General features: G+C 36.5%; 1 protein-coding gene across 1 annotated transcript in view; it reads right to left on the bottom strand.

The window, feature by feature from the left end:
* Window positions 1-17,295, bottom strand: part of LOC123776454 (serine/threonine-protein kinase MRCK alpha-like) — a 60,804-nt gene that overhangs the window by 15,910 nt on the left and 27,599 nt on the right. The window contains exons 6-9 of the mRNA XM_087858842.1: window positions 12,661-12,744; window positions 10,271-10,376; window positions 8,971-9,107; window positions 8,165-8,304 (exon numbers count right to left, since the gene is read on the bottom strand). Of these exons, the coding sequence (XP_087714968.1) occupies window positions 8,165-8,304; window positions 8,971-9,107; window positions 10,271-10,376; window positions 12,661-12,744 (467 nt within the window). The remainder of the gene's footprint in view (window positions 1-8,164; window positions 8,305-8,970; window positions 9,108-10,270; window positions 10,377-12,660; window positions 12,745-17,295) is intronic.

The following is a 17,295-nucleotide window of genomic DNA, read 5'->3' as shown; positions in this document are numbered from 1 at the left end:
TTAATTTTTTAATCAATATTTTATAGTTTCAGTGTACAAGTCTTACACATCTTTTGTCAGATTGATTCCTAACTTTTAATACGCTTTGATGCTATTGCAAATGGTACTGCTTATTTAATTTCAATTTCTGATTAGTTGTCGTTAGTATAAAGAAGTACAGTCCATTTTTATATATTGGTCATGTATCATGCAAACTGGCTAAATTCATATATTAGTTCTAATAACTTTTTTATAAATGGCTTTGGATTTTCTTCATAGATGTTCATTTTGTCTATGAATAACTTTGCTTCCTTTTTTCCAACCTGGATGTATTTTATTTCTTTTTCTTCCCTGGCTAGGATTCCCAGTACAATGTTAAATAAATCAGGGTGGTGAGAGTAAACATCCTTGTCTTGCTTCTGATCTTAGAAAGTATTGAGTCTTTTGCCACTAACTATAATGTTAACAAGATTTTCATAGATGCCCTTATCAGGATGAGGAAGCTCCCTTCTAAGAGTTCATCAAGAATAAATGTGATTTTGTCAAATGCGTTTACTGTATCTGTTGGAATGCTCTTTTTTTCTTATGTTAACATAGTAAATTGATTTTGGAATATTAATCCAACCTTCCTGAGTTATACTTGTTCATAATGCAATATAATTTTTACTTAACATTGGATTTGATTTACTAACATTTTGTAAAGACTTTTTGCAACTAAGTTTACAAAGAATATTGGTTTGTGCTTTTTTAAATATTTTATTTTATCTCATTTTATTTCATCATGGTAAGTGTACTCTTGAATCCCCATCTCCTATTTCCCCCTTCCTCCCACCCACCTCCCCTCTGGTAACCATCAGTTTGTTCCCTATAGTTAGGGTCTTTTTCTTGATTTCTCTCTCTCTCTCTTCCTTTGCTCATTTGTTTCTTAAATTCCACATATAAGTGAGATCATATGGATTTGTCTTTCTCTGACTGACTTGTTTTGCTTCACGTTATACTCTCTAGCTCTATCCATGTTGTTGCAAATGGCAAGATTTCATTCTTTTTTATAGCCGGATAATATTCCTCTGTGTGTGTGTGTGTGTGTGTGTGTGTGTGTGTGTGTGTGTACCACATCTTCTTTATCCATTCATCTGTCAATGGACACTTGGGCTGCTTTCCTGGTTGAGCTATTGTAAATAATGTGGCAATAAACATAGGGATGCATGTATTCCTTTGAATAAAGTGTTTTGGGGTAAATACCCAGTAGTGCGATCACTGGATTGTAGGGTAGTTCTATTTTTAACTTTCTGAGGAACCTTCATACTTTTTTCCACAGTGACTGTGCCAGTTTGCATTCCCACCAACAATGTAAGATGGTTCCTTTTTCTCCACATCCTTGACAACACTTGTGGTTTCTTGTGTTTTTTACTTTAGCCATTCTGACAGGTGGGAGGTGATGTCTCATTGTAGTTTTGATCTGCATTTCCCTGATGACGAGTGATGTTGAACATCTTTTCATATGTCTGTTTGCCGTCTGGATGTTTTCTTGGAGAAATGTCTGTTCATGTCTTCGGTCCATTTTTAAATTGAATTATTTGATTTTGGGGCATTGAATTGTATTAGTTCTTTATATGTTTTGGATACTAACCATTTATCAGATGTGCCATTTGCAAATATCTTCTATACAGTAGGTTGCCTTTTAGTTTTGTTGATTGTTGCTTTTGTCACGCAGAAACTTTTTTTTTATGTAGTCCCAGCAGTTTATTTTTGCTTTTATTTCCCTTGCCTCAGGAGACATATCTAAAAAAGAGTTACTTCAGCTGATGTCAGAGAAATTCTTGCCTATGCTCTCTTCAAGGATTTTTATGGCTTCAGGTCTCACATTGAGGTATTTAACCCATTTTGAGTTTATTTTTGCAGATGGTGAGAGAAAGTGGCCCAGCTTCATTCTCTTGCACGTGGCTATCCAGTTTTCCCAACACCGTTTGTTGAAGAGACAGTCTTTTTCCTGTTGTATATTCTTTCCTCCCTTGTCAAAGTTTAATTGGCCATATAATTACGGGTTTATTTCTGGATTTTCTGTTCTATTCTGTTCATCTGTGTGCCTATTTTTATGCCAGTACCATGCTGTTTTAATTACTACTGTTTTGTAATATAACTTGAAATCTGGAATTTTGATACTTTCAGTTTTTTCTTTTTCAAGATTGCTTTGGCTATTCGAGGCCTTCTGTGGTTCCATAAAAATTGTAGGATTGTTTGTTCTCCTTCTGTGAAAGATGCTACTGGTATTTTGATAGGGATTGCATTAAATCTGTAGATTGCTTTGGGTACTATAGGCATTTTAACAATATTTGTTCTTCAATCCAAAAGCATGGAATATGCTCCCATTTCTTTGCATTGTCTTGAATTTCTTTCTTTTAGTGTTTTCTAAGGGTATTGGTCTTTTACTTCTTTGGGTAAGTTTATTCCTAGATATTTTCTTGTCTTTGGTGCAATTGTAAATGGGATTATTTTTTTAATTTCACTTTCTACCGCTTCATTATTAGTATATAGGAATGCAACAGATCTCTATACATTGATTTTGTGTCCTGTGACTTTACCAAATTCATTTATCAACTCTACCAGTTTTTTGGTGGAGTGTTTAGGGCTTTCTATATATAGTGTCATGTCTTGTGCAAATAGCAAGGGTTTCACTTCTTCCTTACTAGTTTGGATACCTTTTATTTCTTTATGTTGTCTAATTGCTGTGGCTAGGACTTCCAGTACTGTGTGGAATAAAAGTGGTGAGAGTGGACATTCTTGTCTTGTTCCTGACCTTAGGGGAGAAGCTCTCAGTTTTTCATCATTGAGTATGATGTTGGTTGTGCGTTTTCCATATAAGGCCTTTATTATGTTGAGCTTTATTCCCTCTAGACCTACTTTGCAGAACGTTTTTTATCATGAATGGACATTGTACTTTGTCAAATGCTTTTTCTGTATCTATTGAAATCATCATATGGTTTTTACCCTATCAGTGATGTGACATATCATGTTGATTGTTTTGTGACTATTGAACCACCATTGTGTCCCAGAAATTAATCCTACTTGATGTGTGCTGTATGATTTTTTAATGTATTATTGGATTTGGTTTGCTAATATTTCGTTGAAGAATTTTTCATCTATATTCATGAGAGATACTGGCCTGTAATTCTCTTTTTTAGTGGTGTCTTTATCTGGTTTTGGTATCACAGTGATACTGGCCTCATAGAATGAATTTGGCAGTTTTCCTTCCCCTTGTCTGTTTTGGAATAGTTTGAGAAGAAAGGTTTGTACTTTTCTTGTCTGGCTTTGGTATCAAGGTAATGCAGGTCCCATAGAATGAGTTAGGAACCTGCTCTTCAATTTCCTGGAAAATTTTATGTAGAATTGGTATTGTGTCAAAAATGAAAAAAAAAAAAAAAAACCTCAGTGAAACTGTTTGGACTTGGAATTTTCTTTCTGGGATAATATTTAATTAAAAATCAATTACTTAGTAGCTACAGAGTTATTCATTTATCTCAAGGTTTCCAGTCTGGCTGGTTGGAATACACACTCTTCTCTCTAATCCTTCAGGTGGTTCTTTCACTGGCCTCTGGTAGTTTCCTCACATGCGTATGCTGATCAGTAATCTGCTGACTCCTTGAATGAGATCTTATGTAGATCCCTGGAGATTTCTCTGTCTCTTTCTCGGCTCCCTGTCTTCAACTCTAGGAATCTACCTGGCTCTGCCTGGAATTCCGCTTCCTGTGTTATTTCCCAGAAACTCTCACAAGGCAGTAACTTGAGGCAAATATAGAGATCACCTCATTTGTTTCCACTTTTTAGGGGTCACTGCCTTTTATTATCTGATGTCTAGCACCTTAAATCACTTTCTTGGTTGTTTCAGAGAGAAGGTTAAATATGGTCCCTGTTACTCCATTTAAAGAAAAAAAAAGTTATTTTTAGTAATCTCTCCACCCAGTATGGGGCTCAAACTCACAACCCTGAGATTGAGTCACATGCTCTTCTGACTGAGCCAGTCCCGCACTCTGAGCCTGTTACTCCATTTTGGTTGAAAGTAGAAGTCTGTTTGATCCGGCTCACTTGGTAATTTTCTACTTCTTCAACATCTAAAACTAAGTTATGTCTTTCACCCAATATGATCATTCTCCATTATAACTTTACTGCTGTCACCCTTTCTTATTCTTCATCACTTAAAACCTTGGCACCATCTATTATTATTACTCTTTTCTTCATTTTCCTTTCTCTATGAGATCACCTTAGTAGTATTTCTTGTACCTATCTCTTCTTTTGTAATTCCTGGAGCCATCACATTAGTGCAGGTACTCATTCAGTCTGAAGAATGGATGATTGCAAGCTGGACTGGACTCCAGCATTGCTTTCATTTCCCATCCCCCACACCAAACACACACACACACTCTCTCTCTATCGCTATCTTATAAAAAAAAAAAATCTACTGCCAGACTAATCTTTTAAAGTCATCTTCAAGATAATCTGATTTCCTGTGCCAGTTATTCAAGGTACTATCAAATTTCTGACAAGGGTGACATTAACTAGTGTGAAGGATATAGTACAGAGTTTTTGAGTAAGGAATCAAAATAAGACAGGATGAATATGGAGACCCAAATAATCTGTGATAGAACTTTTAGGCAGAGCATGTCATCATGGTGCAGGGGATACGAGGAGCTCCAGGAAATGATGGGATCACTTTGAGTGTGTGCAGATGGGGAAGAGTAAAAGGCCAAGGACAGATACCCAGATACAATAAGAGGAATGTGTAAAGGGGCTTTAAAGATTCAGAACAGGCAGGGGGGAGGAGAGAACATATTATTGCATTTCTTTCAATAAGATATACTTGCTACAGGTTCACTGATTCAGTATTATTTAATAATAAATACTTAAAGAGACATCTGCAAAAATGGCAGAGTAAGGATCTCTGAAGATTCTCTCCTTCATAAAAAAAAAAAGAAAAAGATTGAAAAAACTGGTAAAATTCATCAGAATCAACTGTTTCAGAACTCTATAAATTAACCAAAGTTTGTGGCAATCTGAGGAGGATTTATTAAAACAAAACAAAACAAAACAAAAAAAACGCTAAATCTTGGTAGGAATCATGAGCTTTGTGGTGATTTAACTTGCCCTAGTTGCATACTCCATTTTCCAGCTCCTTAGTAGCCTTGAAAAATGGCATCCTGCATTTACAGTGCATCCTAGAAGCCAGTGGATACGGGGGGGTGGGGTGGGGTTGCAGAAAAGAGGAGGAGGTATGAGAAAGAAACTGGTGTATTTGACTTAACCCAGAGCTCTCCAAGCTTGAAAAATCTATCCTTGGGGGCACTTAAAGAAAACAGCTACATGGAAGCATCTTAACTACACAGCTGCCTAGGCAGTGTTTAACAAAACAGAGATTTTTTTTTTTTAACAAAAAAGAGATTAATCAAAAATCTTAAAAAGATGAGGTAGGAAGTGAGATGTCCATAGGGTCTTTGAAAAGCTTGGGCACATTGCTAGGAATCTAGCTGTCGATGCACATGTACAGGCTATGAGCATCCCTGGGGCTGTGCTATACTCAGGGAAGACCTAAGAAGGCCTTACATTCTCACTTCCTGCTGACTTGGATGTATAGATTAATGTTTACATCAGATTTAGGAAGTTTTCAGCCATTATTTCTTCCATTACTCTTGAGGACTTGTACAAGTACAAAGTAAAGGCTAAGACAATGTGGTCAGCTGCCTGGCTGAGTACTGAAGGAGTGCCCCAATTTGCACACAAAGCCCTTCCACAAAGACTGGGAGATATACTGGATCCCATGCTTAAAAAAGTCTCTGCACAATCATTAGCTGACCACTAAGCTACCAAAGTAGAGACTTCAGTGACTACACAAGACAAAGAATAAAGACTTTACAGATTAATTCAGAAAAGTCACCAAAGAAACAAACAACAATTACAAGTAACAACAACAACAAATCCTGGAGAGGGGGTGGAATTTGATTACCAGAGTTGCCAAGTTCATTATCTGAAATGTCCAGTTTTTAAGAAAAATTTATAAGACATGCAAAGAAACACAAAAGCATGACCAATACACAGGAAAAATGCAGCCAGTAAAAACTGTTCCCCAGGAAACCCAGACATTGAATTTATTAGACAACGATTTAAATCAGCTATTTTAAATATGCTTGAAGACCTAAAGGAAGCCATGGCTAAAGAACTAAAGGAAACTTTAGGAATGATGTCTCGCCAAATAGAAAATATCAATAAGGAATTCAGAATTGTAAAAAAGAAAAAAGAACCAAATAGAAATTCTGAAGTTGAAGAGTAAAATAACTGAAATGAAAAATTCACTAATTGGGCTCAAAAACAGATTTGAGTAGGCAGAAGACAAAATCACTGAACTTGAAGATAGGTCAATTAATATTATCCAATCTAAGAAAAAGAAAAAAGAATGAAGAAAAACGAACAGAGCCTCAGAGACCTGCAGGACACCATAAATAATGCTAAGATATACATCGTGGGAATCCCAAAGTAAGAGAAGAGACAAAAGGGGACAAAGGAAAAATTGGATGAAGATCTCAACTCAATAACCTAACTTTTTCACCTTAGTAAACTAGAAAAAGAAGAGCAAGCTAAACCCAGAATAAGCAAAAGGAAGGAAATAACAAAGAATAGAGTGAAAATTAAACAATAATAAACATAATATAGAAAAATAAGAGAAAATCAAGAAAAGCAGAAGTTGGTTCTTTAAAGGATTAACAAAATTGGCAAGCCTTTAGCTAAACCAAGAAAAAAATGAAAGAAGGTTCAAATTACTAAAATCAGAAATGAGAGAGGGAACATAACTGACCTTTCAGAAAAAAAGAAGCATAAGGGAATACTATGAACAATCACATGCCCAAAAAATTAGAAAATCTAAAAGAATAGAAAAATCCCTAGAAAACGCAAAGTATTGAAGCTAACTCAGGAAGATACAGACATCTGAATGGATTTTTAACAAGCAGAGATTGAGATAGTAATCAGAAAACTTCCCATAAATAAAAGTTCAAGACCAGATGGCTTCATTAGTGAATTCTACCAAACATATTTAATACCAGTCCTTCACAAACTCTTCCAAAAATTAAGAGGGAAAAGAGTACTTTCTAACTCATTCTGAGGCCATTGTTACTCTCACCAAAACCAGGCAAAAATATCTAATAAAAGAAAACTATAGACCAGTATTCTATATTAATACAGATGGAAAAATCCTTAATAAATTCCAGCAAGTCCAATCCAGCAGCATGTAAAAAGAGTATTCCTTATTTTCCCACATCATAACCAAGTGGGACTTATCCCAGGAATGTAAGCTAGGTTCTATATTTAAAAAATCAATCAATGTAATACACCATGTTAATAAAGGGGGGGGGAACCATATGATCCCCTCAATAGACACAGCAAAAGCATTTATCAAAATCCAACACCCTTTCCCGATAAAAACACTTAAACTAGAAATGGAAGGGAATTTCCTCAACCTGAAAAAGAGCATAAGCCATAAAAAGTAATGAAATATGGATACAGGCGACATGGAGGAAGCTTGGAAACAGTATGCTCAGTGAAGGAAGCTAATGGCAAGCCTCACATATGATTCCATTTATATGAAATAACCAGAGTGGGTAAATCCATAGAGACAGAAACAGGTTCGTGGCTGCCAGGGGCTTGGGGCAAGGGAGAAGGTAGAATGACTGCTAATGCAGATATGGTTTCTTTTTGGCATGACAAAAATGTTCTAAAATTAGATTGTGGTGATGGTTGTACAACCTTGTGAACATATTAAAAACCAGTGAATTGCACACTTTAAAATGGTGACATTTATGGTGTGTGAATTACATCTCACTACGAAGAGTGTCTGGTTTTGAGATGCTATTTCTTCTCTTGCCGGACACACACGCGCACACACACACACACACACACACAAGAAGATAACTTTTGAGTAAAAAACTCTTAAAATATCACACTGAATTATAATCCATGCCTTAGGGATGGTGATGCAAACTTAGGCAAAAAACTTCTACTTTGACATTTACATGGCAATGGAGAAAATTAGGAACTTTAACATAAAGTTAAATTTTAATGACAACACTATTTAAAGAAAATATCAGAAGCTATTTTTATTCCCATTTTTTTAAATAAAAAAATTCTCTCTTTCAAAGCTTACCTCATGTCAATCACTTGACTCACGACAACTTTGGGTTTTGAGTCTTTTTCTTCATCCATATTATACAGGAAGAGCTTGAAGTCACACACTATAGCCAGTGCTCTCTGCCATCCTTTCTTCACCCCTGCTTTCTTTGGGATCTTCAGTTTTGATTTAAAAAACAAGAATAACAACAAAAACAATCTGAGCTGAAACATCAAATACTATCCAATTATTACATATAAAATTAAAATAATAAACATGTTATAAATCTCTCACTTTTCTTATTAAAGATGTGGAACAGAACTGTGTATAACATACTTGAAATTTTAAAAAAACAAGGAAATTCCCGTGAAGACTGAATATCTCGGGAGAAAATACGATTGACACCATTTCGATTAACACTAGCAATTTATTCAAATAATTTCTTTGTCTCTGGTAACACTAAATTCAAATTTGGTAACACCATGCCTGAAATTCAACTCAGATTTTAAATATTTCTCAAAAAGGTTATTTTACTTGTAGTCTCAAAATCTGTCATTGCTGACTGGAATTCAAAGTTCCATCATTAGTTTTCACATTTGTTCATCACAGGGTAAGGCTTGAACAGAAAACTTTGCAACATTTCAAAATATCCTACCGGGGACAGCTAAATTTGTTCTCAAACTATCTTCTCAAGGTGGAACAAGTACGTTCATTTGCATATAATTTGTATTGTATAATCTGTTATATCCTTTTTTTTTTTTTTTTACAAATGTGCTCACGGAGTGCGAGCTGATTAATAAACTTATCAAGAGTTCATCTAAACCCCAAATAATGACACTTACCCAGACATGGCCTTCATAGGCTGTTCCCATGCCTTCCTGTGCGTCTGGACAGAGGGCACCTTTCTTCTGTTGAGAAGGCACTGGACAAGCTCTTGGAGCTTTTTCTACACAGGTTGTGTGACATGAGAACCCACATGCTTTTTGAAGGGAATAAAGAGACATCATACCAATAGATACATAATACCAGGCTCAGCGGAGACCCAGCCGCACTGAAGGCAGGAGACACTCCTGAGTACTCAGCTCAAAGCCTGCTCCGAGGCCCTGGAAGGATATGCTAAGTGCCTAATTCCCCGTTTTAAATCCTGTTTTGTTTCATGCACTAGGTTGCGTTTGTGGTTAAGGTGGCTTCAGCCGTGGCAGTGCTGAGGGCAGGAAAGTTGTCCTGCTCAGTGTGGTGTCCTGGAGTGAGCACTGGACAGGACTGGCTGAGGGAACCCACGGGCACAGAGTCTGTTCCCTAGATGTTTTCCTCATTCCTTGTCTGAGGGCACAGTGATCCACTGTTTGATATTTCCAGAAGCACATTGCTCCCTTAAAATAATATTTACCGCAATAAATTAAATGAGTCGGATAAAGCCATTACAGCTCACGCCAGCATTCCGTTTCCCTGCCGCACTAGCTAGAGAATTTCGTCCTCATGCTGTGCCAGTGCTACAGAGAACAAAGATCTAAATACGTGTTCTCAATAGACGCGGCCCTGCCTGCAGACCACACAGCAGGACTTCCAGGGACAGCATTCACGGGCTGAAAAGGCTGGAGTCACGCAGTGCCAGGGTCCCCCCCAAACATTCCCAATGGCCATGGGTCCAATCTTTCCAATATGAAACAGACTCAGAGATTTTTAGCAAAGGGATCGCTTTACTGCCATGCTTCTGCAATTCAAAGACAACAAAATTTTTGCTTAATAACGTATTGCAATGGACTGAATGTGTCCCTCCAAAATTCGTATGTTGACATCGTACCCCTCAATGTGGTGGTATTAGGAGGTGCTGAGGAACTGAGGGTGGAGCCCTCACGAATGGGATGAATGTTCTCGTGAAAGAGGCGCCCGAAAGTTCCCTGCCCCTTCGCCCTGGGAGGGTACAAGCAGACGTCAGCAGTCTGCCCCCCTGAAGGGAGCTCTCACCAGAACCGGACCACGCTGGCACCCTCATCTCAGACTTCTGGCCTGTGAGCAATACACTGTCGGTTTATAAGCCACGCGGGGTGTGTGTTTGCCGCGGCAGCCCCTGCGGACTAGGGCGCGCGAGTATAGAGGTGTCGGCCCCGGCCCCCCGCACCTCTCTTCCCCGGGTCTTACCGTCACAGGCACAGCCTTGTCTTATCAAACCCACCATCAGAGACGTGCACTGGTGACACTTGGTGGGGGCAGTGAAGGACGTGAGGAAAAACCGGTGGCTCTTGCTCTGCAAGACAGAGAGACCAACCAAGCACTGACGGCGACATAATGGTGAAGAGGTGATTCTGGTCACAGATCCTTGCCCCAAATATCATTTTATGTACCAAGAAAAGCAGCTTCCCCACTTTCTCACCAGAATGGAAGATTGTTGTCCCTTCATTACTTCATAATTAGGAAATGTTGAGCAAGAGATCCCCCCAAAACTACCAAGAATAGGAAGAGGAGGAGGAGGAGAGTTATTTCATTGGTGATCACATATTCATTAATACAGTTTGGAACCAAATAAATCAAGCCTGGCTTTTATTTGGGCCAATATATCCTGAACCTTGCAAAGATGCTTTCTCGACTGACAGATCCTTCAAATGATTCCTTATCAGCCGGTGGAGTGAGAATTGCCTTTGTGTATATGTTTTATTGATAAAGGGTAAGCAAAAAATAACCCGGTTTTTATACCTTCTTTGGAAGGAAAGAATAATTTCAAAATTCCCTCTCTGGCAAATCGTGTGTTTTATTTTCTACTATCAATAAAAAAATAATCATGAATTGGAAGGTCCAGTGAAGCAGGCAGTGTCACTCTCTGGGACAGGGCATCCTGAAATTTCTAACTGAAGCCCCGACAAAGAAAGCTGCAAATGCTGGCACAGAATTGGCAACAAATCAGTCACCCACCGAGGATTATCCATTTCATGATCTTCAAGGGCCTCTTTGCCCTCAAAATTACTGTTATCATAAATTAGCAATATGTAAATCCTAACAAACTCTGGCTTCTCCAAACACTAGTCGGCAGCTTTGCTCTCCTTCTTTGTATATCTCTCTCCTCGTCGTAAGGTGGACAGTAGGGCAGAGTCTACAATCCCTGCGGTGGGCACTGTGTGTGGACGGGGCTCCCTGCTCCCTATTCAGGTCTTCAGTTTGCCTGTTTACAGAGCTGTACATCACCCTCGCCTCCCACGGGTGGGAGTCCTTCTAGGCTTCTAAGGGACCGACTGTCTTGTGACTCTTCGGCAGGCCCTCCCCGTCACTGGGCGTGCAGATTTCTCAACTCCGGCTAATCTCACCCCGACTTTCATCTTCCAACTTTATGCCGACTTATTTGCCTGAACTTTTTTCTCCCTTTATTGGCTCTCATTAGAAAGCAGAGATGTATGCCTTCTTTAATATACTGTGATTAACCACAAGACCCCAGGGGAAAAAAGGGAGGAAAACAGGAAAGAAGAAAATAAAATACTTTTGATATTCTAATTGATATTGCCTCATAATACATTAATTTGGACAAAACGCTCATGTTTATTTTATTCTTAGTTTTCTTTAACATACATTTTTGTTGATCTTGGCATATAAATATCTTCTGTTTCTTTTCTAGGTGTTCATTATATAACAGAGATAACCCGTGTTACCTTGGATTTACCTTATGTTCAAATTACCTTGTTAATTTTAGTAGTTTATTTTTTTTTTAAACCAGAGTCTCTTAGGTGTCGTGGCAAACAATCATATCAATCTTATGAAAGACTTTTATATTCCGATGTTTATTCCAGTCATTTTTTTTTCATTTTTATTGTATTTCCTAGAAACTGCTGAATACTAATGGTGATATGGGGTAATTCGATACTGTTTCTGGTTTTAATTGAAAAGATTTAGTGTTTCATCATTTATGATAGTATTTGCTATCAGGTTTGGGAAAACAGGTTTATTGTATTTATGAATTTTCTTTTTATTGCTATTTGTTACAGCCTCTGGTTACTTATTGCTAATAAAGAGGAATGCTTTGAATATTTTGGTCATTTTTAATTATTTGTTAAACAGGCAGTACATTGATTCAAAAAACAAACACTTTTTCGCCTCCAAAATTACAAGACTTTCTAGTACATTTCTAGTACTTACATGGTTTCAGTTTTACATTTGAATTACGACTGAATTTAGAATTTATCTGGGAGTAAGTTATAAGATACAGGATGTGGATCCCTTGAGCGGATTTCAGGGCAAAGCTCAGTTAATTAGCTTACCATCATCTATAATTTCTAAATGAGACTTGACAGACACAGCAAAACCCATTTAATAGAAAAGACATTCCCCTGAAATTGTCACTAAATGTTTTACCCCTGTGTTGGCTGTATGCAAATCTTAAGAAGATTTTCATAGTGGAATTTTCTGTTGTGTTAATTTTTAAATTCGATTGGAGGTTTGATGAATGTAACTGCAAAATATTTTGGTAAATGCCAAGACAGTAACAGCAAAACCAATTTATTCCCATTTTGACAGGACACCACTAAGCTTATAATTAAATCAAGTACCTTACTTGGAAAGAGGGTACTACCATGATATTCCTTTCTCTGTATTGTTGGTGTGTGAACCGGTAGGTGAGCAGAATCCACAATCTGAATCAAGGAAATGAAAATAAACAAGGGCACGTTACATATATCTCCAAAATTATAAGAATTAAATAATTCCTCAAGTGAGGCAAAAGAATTATACTTGTTAATAGACAAAAACATAGAAAAATTAAAATCCTTACAGTGGCGAAAAGATATTTTAAGTAATTTTGATATATCCTTCACTTTCTACAAACAAAATATATGTATATTTTGTACAATTTATTGCAAGTTGGCTATTTTAAAATAACATGTCATAGCATGTAGACTACATTAAAAGAATACTTATCATAAGTATATTTGAAAGGGACTTTTAATAAGTAGATATCTGATCAGAATCTTCAAAAGACTTTTGGAAATACCTGTTTTAGAAGTGTAAATGGGGATTTTATGGCTGTACATATATAGAAATATATTAAAATCAATTACAGAGAGTTCAGCAAGATTTTGTGAATACTAACAATCTATCTAAAAATATTCTTAGGTAATCTAGATCACCTTTATGTAGTTAGGCTTCAACAACTATATAAAATTTTGCTGCCTATATGATATAAAACATTTCTTTCCCGGGAACTCATAGAAAATATTTCTTGAAATGGGAAGAACTGGATGCTTGTGGGTGTTACTGGGGAGTACAGCTTAGTTGTAAGGAAGATGTTAAAAGGTTAAGCAGAATATATAAGTATACAGACTTGAAGGATGTCCCTCCTTTCAGGATGGCAGATACCATGGAGAAAACATACAAGTTTGGTAGTAAATGCAGGAGACTCAGGACATTTGCCAAATTTACAAAAATACTTTAAAAAGTTGATGATGTTTCACTATGCTAATTACTATGTATTGCATTAAATAGACTTTTTCATATGAATTTATAAAAACAAACATGATAAAGATTCCCTCTTAAAAATCTTAGATACATGTATCGATGAATTACCCTTGTTTTAGTTTTCTTTTGTTTAAAAAGAGACTGTCTTCAGTCTAAAGAAGAGATACCACATCATACCAGTTGATGCAAAAGCATTTGACAAATTCAACATCCATTCATGGTAAAACTCTCAACAGACTAAGAATAGGAAGGACTTCCTTAATCTGATAAAAGGCACCTTAAAAAAGCAAAAGCAAGCATTACCACTCAGGATGAAAAATCGAATGTTCACCTAAGAATGAAAATAAGGCAAGAGTGACTACTACCACCACTTTTATTCAACATCGAGCTGAAAATCCTAGCCAGTGTGCAGGCAGAACTGGAAAAGATAGGTATACACGTTAGGAAGAAAACAAACTGTCCTATTTGCAGATGACATGATTGTGTGTATGAAAATTCCAAGGAATGTCAAAGGAAAAAAATCTTGAACTACTAAGTTTGGTAACATCATAATGACACGAGGTTAACACAAAATTAATCATATTTCTGTATAACACCAATAAATAATTGGAAACTGGTTTTTTTTACTAAGACAATTTTTCAGAACAGTTTAAGATTCACAGAAAAATTGAGGGGAGAGTACAGAGATTTCCCACATATTCCCTGCCCCCTCACATGCATAGCTTCCCCAATTATCAGCATCCCCCACCAGAATTAGAATCAATGGAATACTGACACATCATAATCATTCAAAATCTATGGTTTGCATTAGGGCTCACTCTTGGTGTTGTACATCCTGTTGATTTGGACAAATGTAAAGGTATGTATCCACCAATATGGTATCATACAGACTATTTCCACAGCTGAAAATCCTCTGTCCTTCACCTATTCATCCCTTCCCCACAAACCATGAAACCACTGATCTTTTCACTATACCTGTGGTTTTGCCTTTTTCAAATGTCATATGGTTGGAATTGTACAGTATGTAGCCTTTTCAGATTAGCTCTTTTACTTCTTAATAATTTAAGGTCTCCTCATGTCTTTTCATGGCTTAATAATTCATTTCTTTTTAGTAGTGAGTAATGTTCCATTGTCTGGACATGCCATTTATCCATTCACCTGCTGAAGGACATCTTGATTACTTTCAAGTTGTGGCATTTATGAATAAAGCTGCTATAAGCATCCATGTACATATTTCAATATGGAGATCAGTTTTTATTTTATTTCGGTAAATATGAAGGAGTGCAGTTGCAGAGTAGTATGGTAAGAGTATGTTAGATTTGTAAGAAACTGCCAGACTGTCTTCCAAAGTGGCTGTACCATTTTGCACTCTCAGTAGCAATGATGTGAGTTGCTGTTGCTGCACTGGCTTTTGGTGGTGTCAGTGTTCCAGATTTTGGCCATTCTGACAGGTGTGTAGTGGTATCTCATTGTTTTAATTTGCACTTCTCTGATGATGAATGATAGGAAACATCTTTTCATATGCTTACTTGTAACCCATGTATCTTTGTTGAAGTACCTATTTAGGTCTTCGGCTCATTTTTAATTGAATTGTTTGGTTTTTTATTGTTGAGTTTTAAGAGTTCTTTGTATATTTTGGATAACAATTTAAATTTGTCTTTTGAAAATATTTCCTCCCAATCTGTCGATTGTCTTTGCCTTCCTCCCAATCTGTCGATTGTCTTTGCCTTCTCTTGACATTGTCTTTTACGGAAGAGTTTTTAATTTTAATGGAGTCCAGCTTATCTTTTGGTATTGTATCTAAAAAGTCATTGCCAAACTCAAGGTCATTTAGATTTTCTCCTATGATATCTTCAATGAGTTTTATAGTTTTGTATTTGACATTTAGATCTGTGATCCATTTTGCGTTAATTTTTGTGAAGCATGTGAGGTCTGTGTGGGTGTGTGCATGTCCTGTTGTTCTATTGCTATTTGTTGAAAGAATGTCTCTGCTCCATTGCTTTGCTTTTGCTCTTTTGTCAGGGATCAGTTGATTATATTTATGTGGGTCTATTTCTGGGCTTTCTGTTCTGTCTTATTGATCTGTTTGTCTATTCTTCTACCAATACCACGCTGTCTTAATTATTGCAGCTTTATAGTAAGTGTTGACATGGGGTTGACATTGGGTAGCATCAGTCCTCCAACTTTGTTGTTCCCCTTCAATATTATGTTGGTGATTCTTGGTCTTTTGTCTCTCTGTATAAACTATAAAATCAATTTTTCAACATTGCCAGAATTTTGACTGGGATTGCATTGAATCTATAGGAAACTGATTTTTTAAGTACTAATGAAGTACTATTTATAGTACCTCTAAAATTTAAATATATAAATAAATAAATAAATATATATATATATTTATATATGTAAATAAGCCTAACAAAACATGCACAGGATCTGTTGACTGACAACTACCAAGCACTGATGACAGAAATTAAAGCAGCCCTAAATACATGGAATGACATATCATGTTCATGAACTGGAAGATGCCATATAGTTAGTATATTAATTCTCATTAAAGTAATCTGTTCATTTAATGCAATACCAATCAAACTCCCAGAAGGAGTTTTTGTAGATATAGATGAGTAGATTCTAATTTTTATATGGAATCAAAGAAACTAGAATACCAAAAGCATTTTTTAAAAACTTGTAAAAAGTCTCAGTAATGAAATAGAAGATACAAAGAAGAACCAGTGGAATATGAGACTGTAAAAAAATGCAGTAATCACTATTAAAGATTCAATGGATGGCCCAATAAAAGAATGAAGAAGACAGATGAAAGAATTCATGAACTTGTAGAACAATGAAAATTATCCTATATGAACATCAGAGAGAAAATAGACAGGAAAATGGGACTATGACAAAAGATCTAACATCAGAGTCCCAGAAGGAGAGTATAAAGAGTGAAGCTGAGATCGTACTCAGAGAAATAATGTCTGAAAATTTCCTAAGTTTGCCTAAAGACATAGACAATAGATTCAAGAAGGGGACTGAATTCCGAATAGGATAAACCCAAAGAAATACATGCAAGACACAATGTAGTAAAACTGGAAACTAAAGGCAAAAAATTACATTAAATTAAAAAATAAGAATAATGAAAACAGCCAGAGAGAAACAACATATTAAATTCACATTGCTAAATCAAAGAAGCTAATCTAAAAAAGCTGTATGATTCTAACTATATGACAGTGGAAAAAGCAAAACTATGAAGATAGTAGAAAGATCAGTGGTTTCCAGGATTGCAGGAGGAGGAAGGAAGGGAAGAATAGGCGGAGCACAGGAATTGTTAAGACGGTGAAACTGCACTTTTATGATACCATGGTGATAGATACATGTCATTATCCATTTGCCATTTATCCAGTTGTACCTTTGTAAAATGTATAATCCAAAATGTGAACATTAACGATAGACTTCAGTTAATAATAATGGCTCACAACTGTAACAAATGTACCACACTAATGTAAGTTGTTAATAGTGGAAGAAACTGGGGCAGGGGGTTGCTGGGTAATGGTGAGACAGGTAAGTAAGAACTTTGTATTTGCCACTAAATTTTTCTGTGAATGTAAAACCACCACCAAATAAAGTCCATTAATTTTTTCTAAAGATTTTATTTTTAAGAGGCGCCTGGGTGGCTCAGTCAGTTAAGCATCGCCTTCGGCTCAGGTCATGATCCCAGGGTCCCACATTGGGCTCCT

Source organism: Ursus americanus, chromosome 34 (genome assembly GCF_024610735.1).
Source record: "Ursus americanus isolate L20-20 chromosome 34, mUrsAme1.1.p, whole genome shotgun sequence".
NCBI lineage: Eukaryota > Metazoa > Chordata > Mammalia > Carnivora > Ursidae > Ursus > Ursus americanus.
This window is presented reverse-complemented; position numbering and strand designations above follow the sequence as displayed.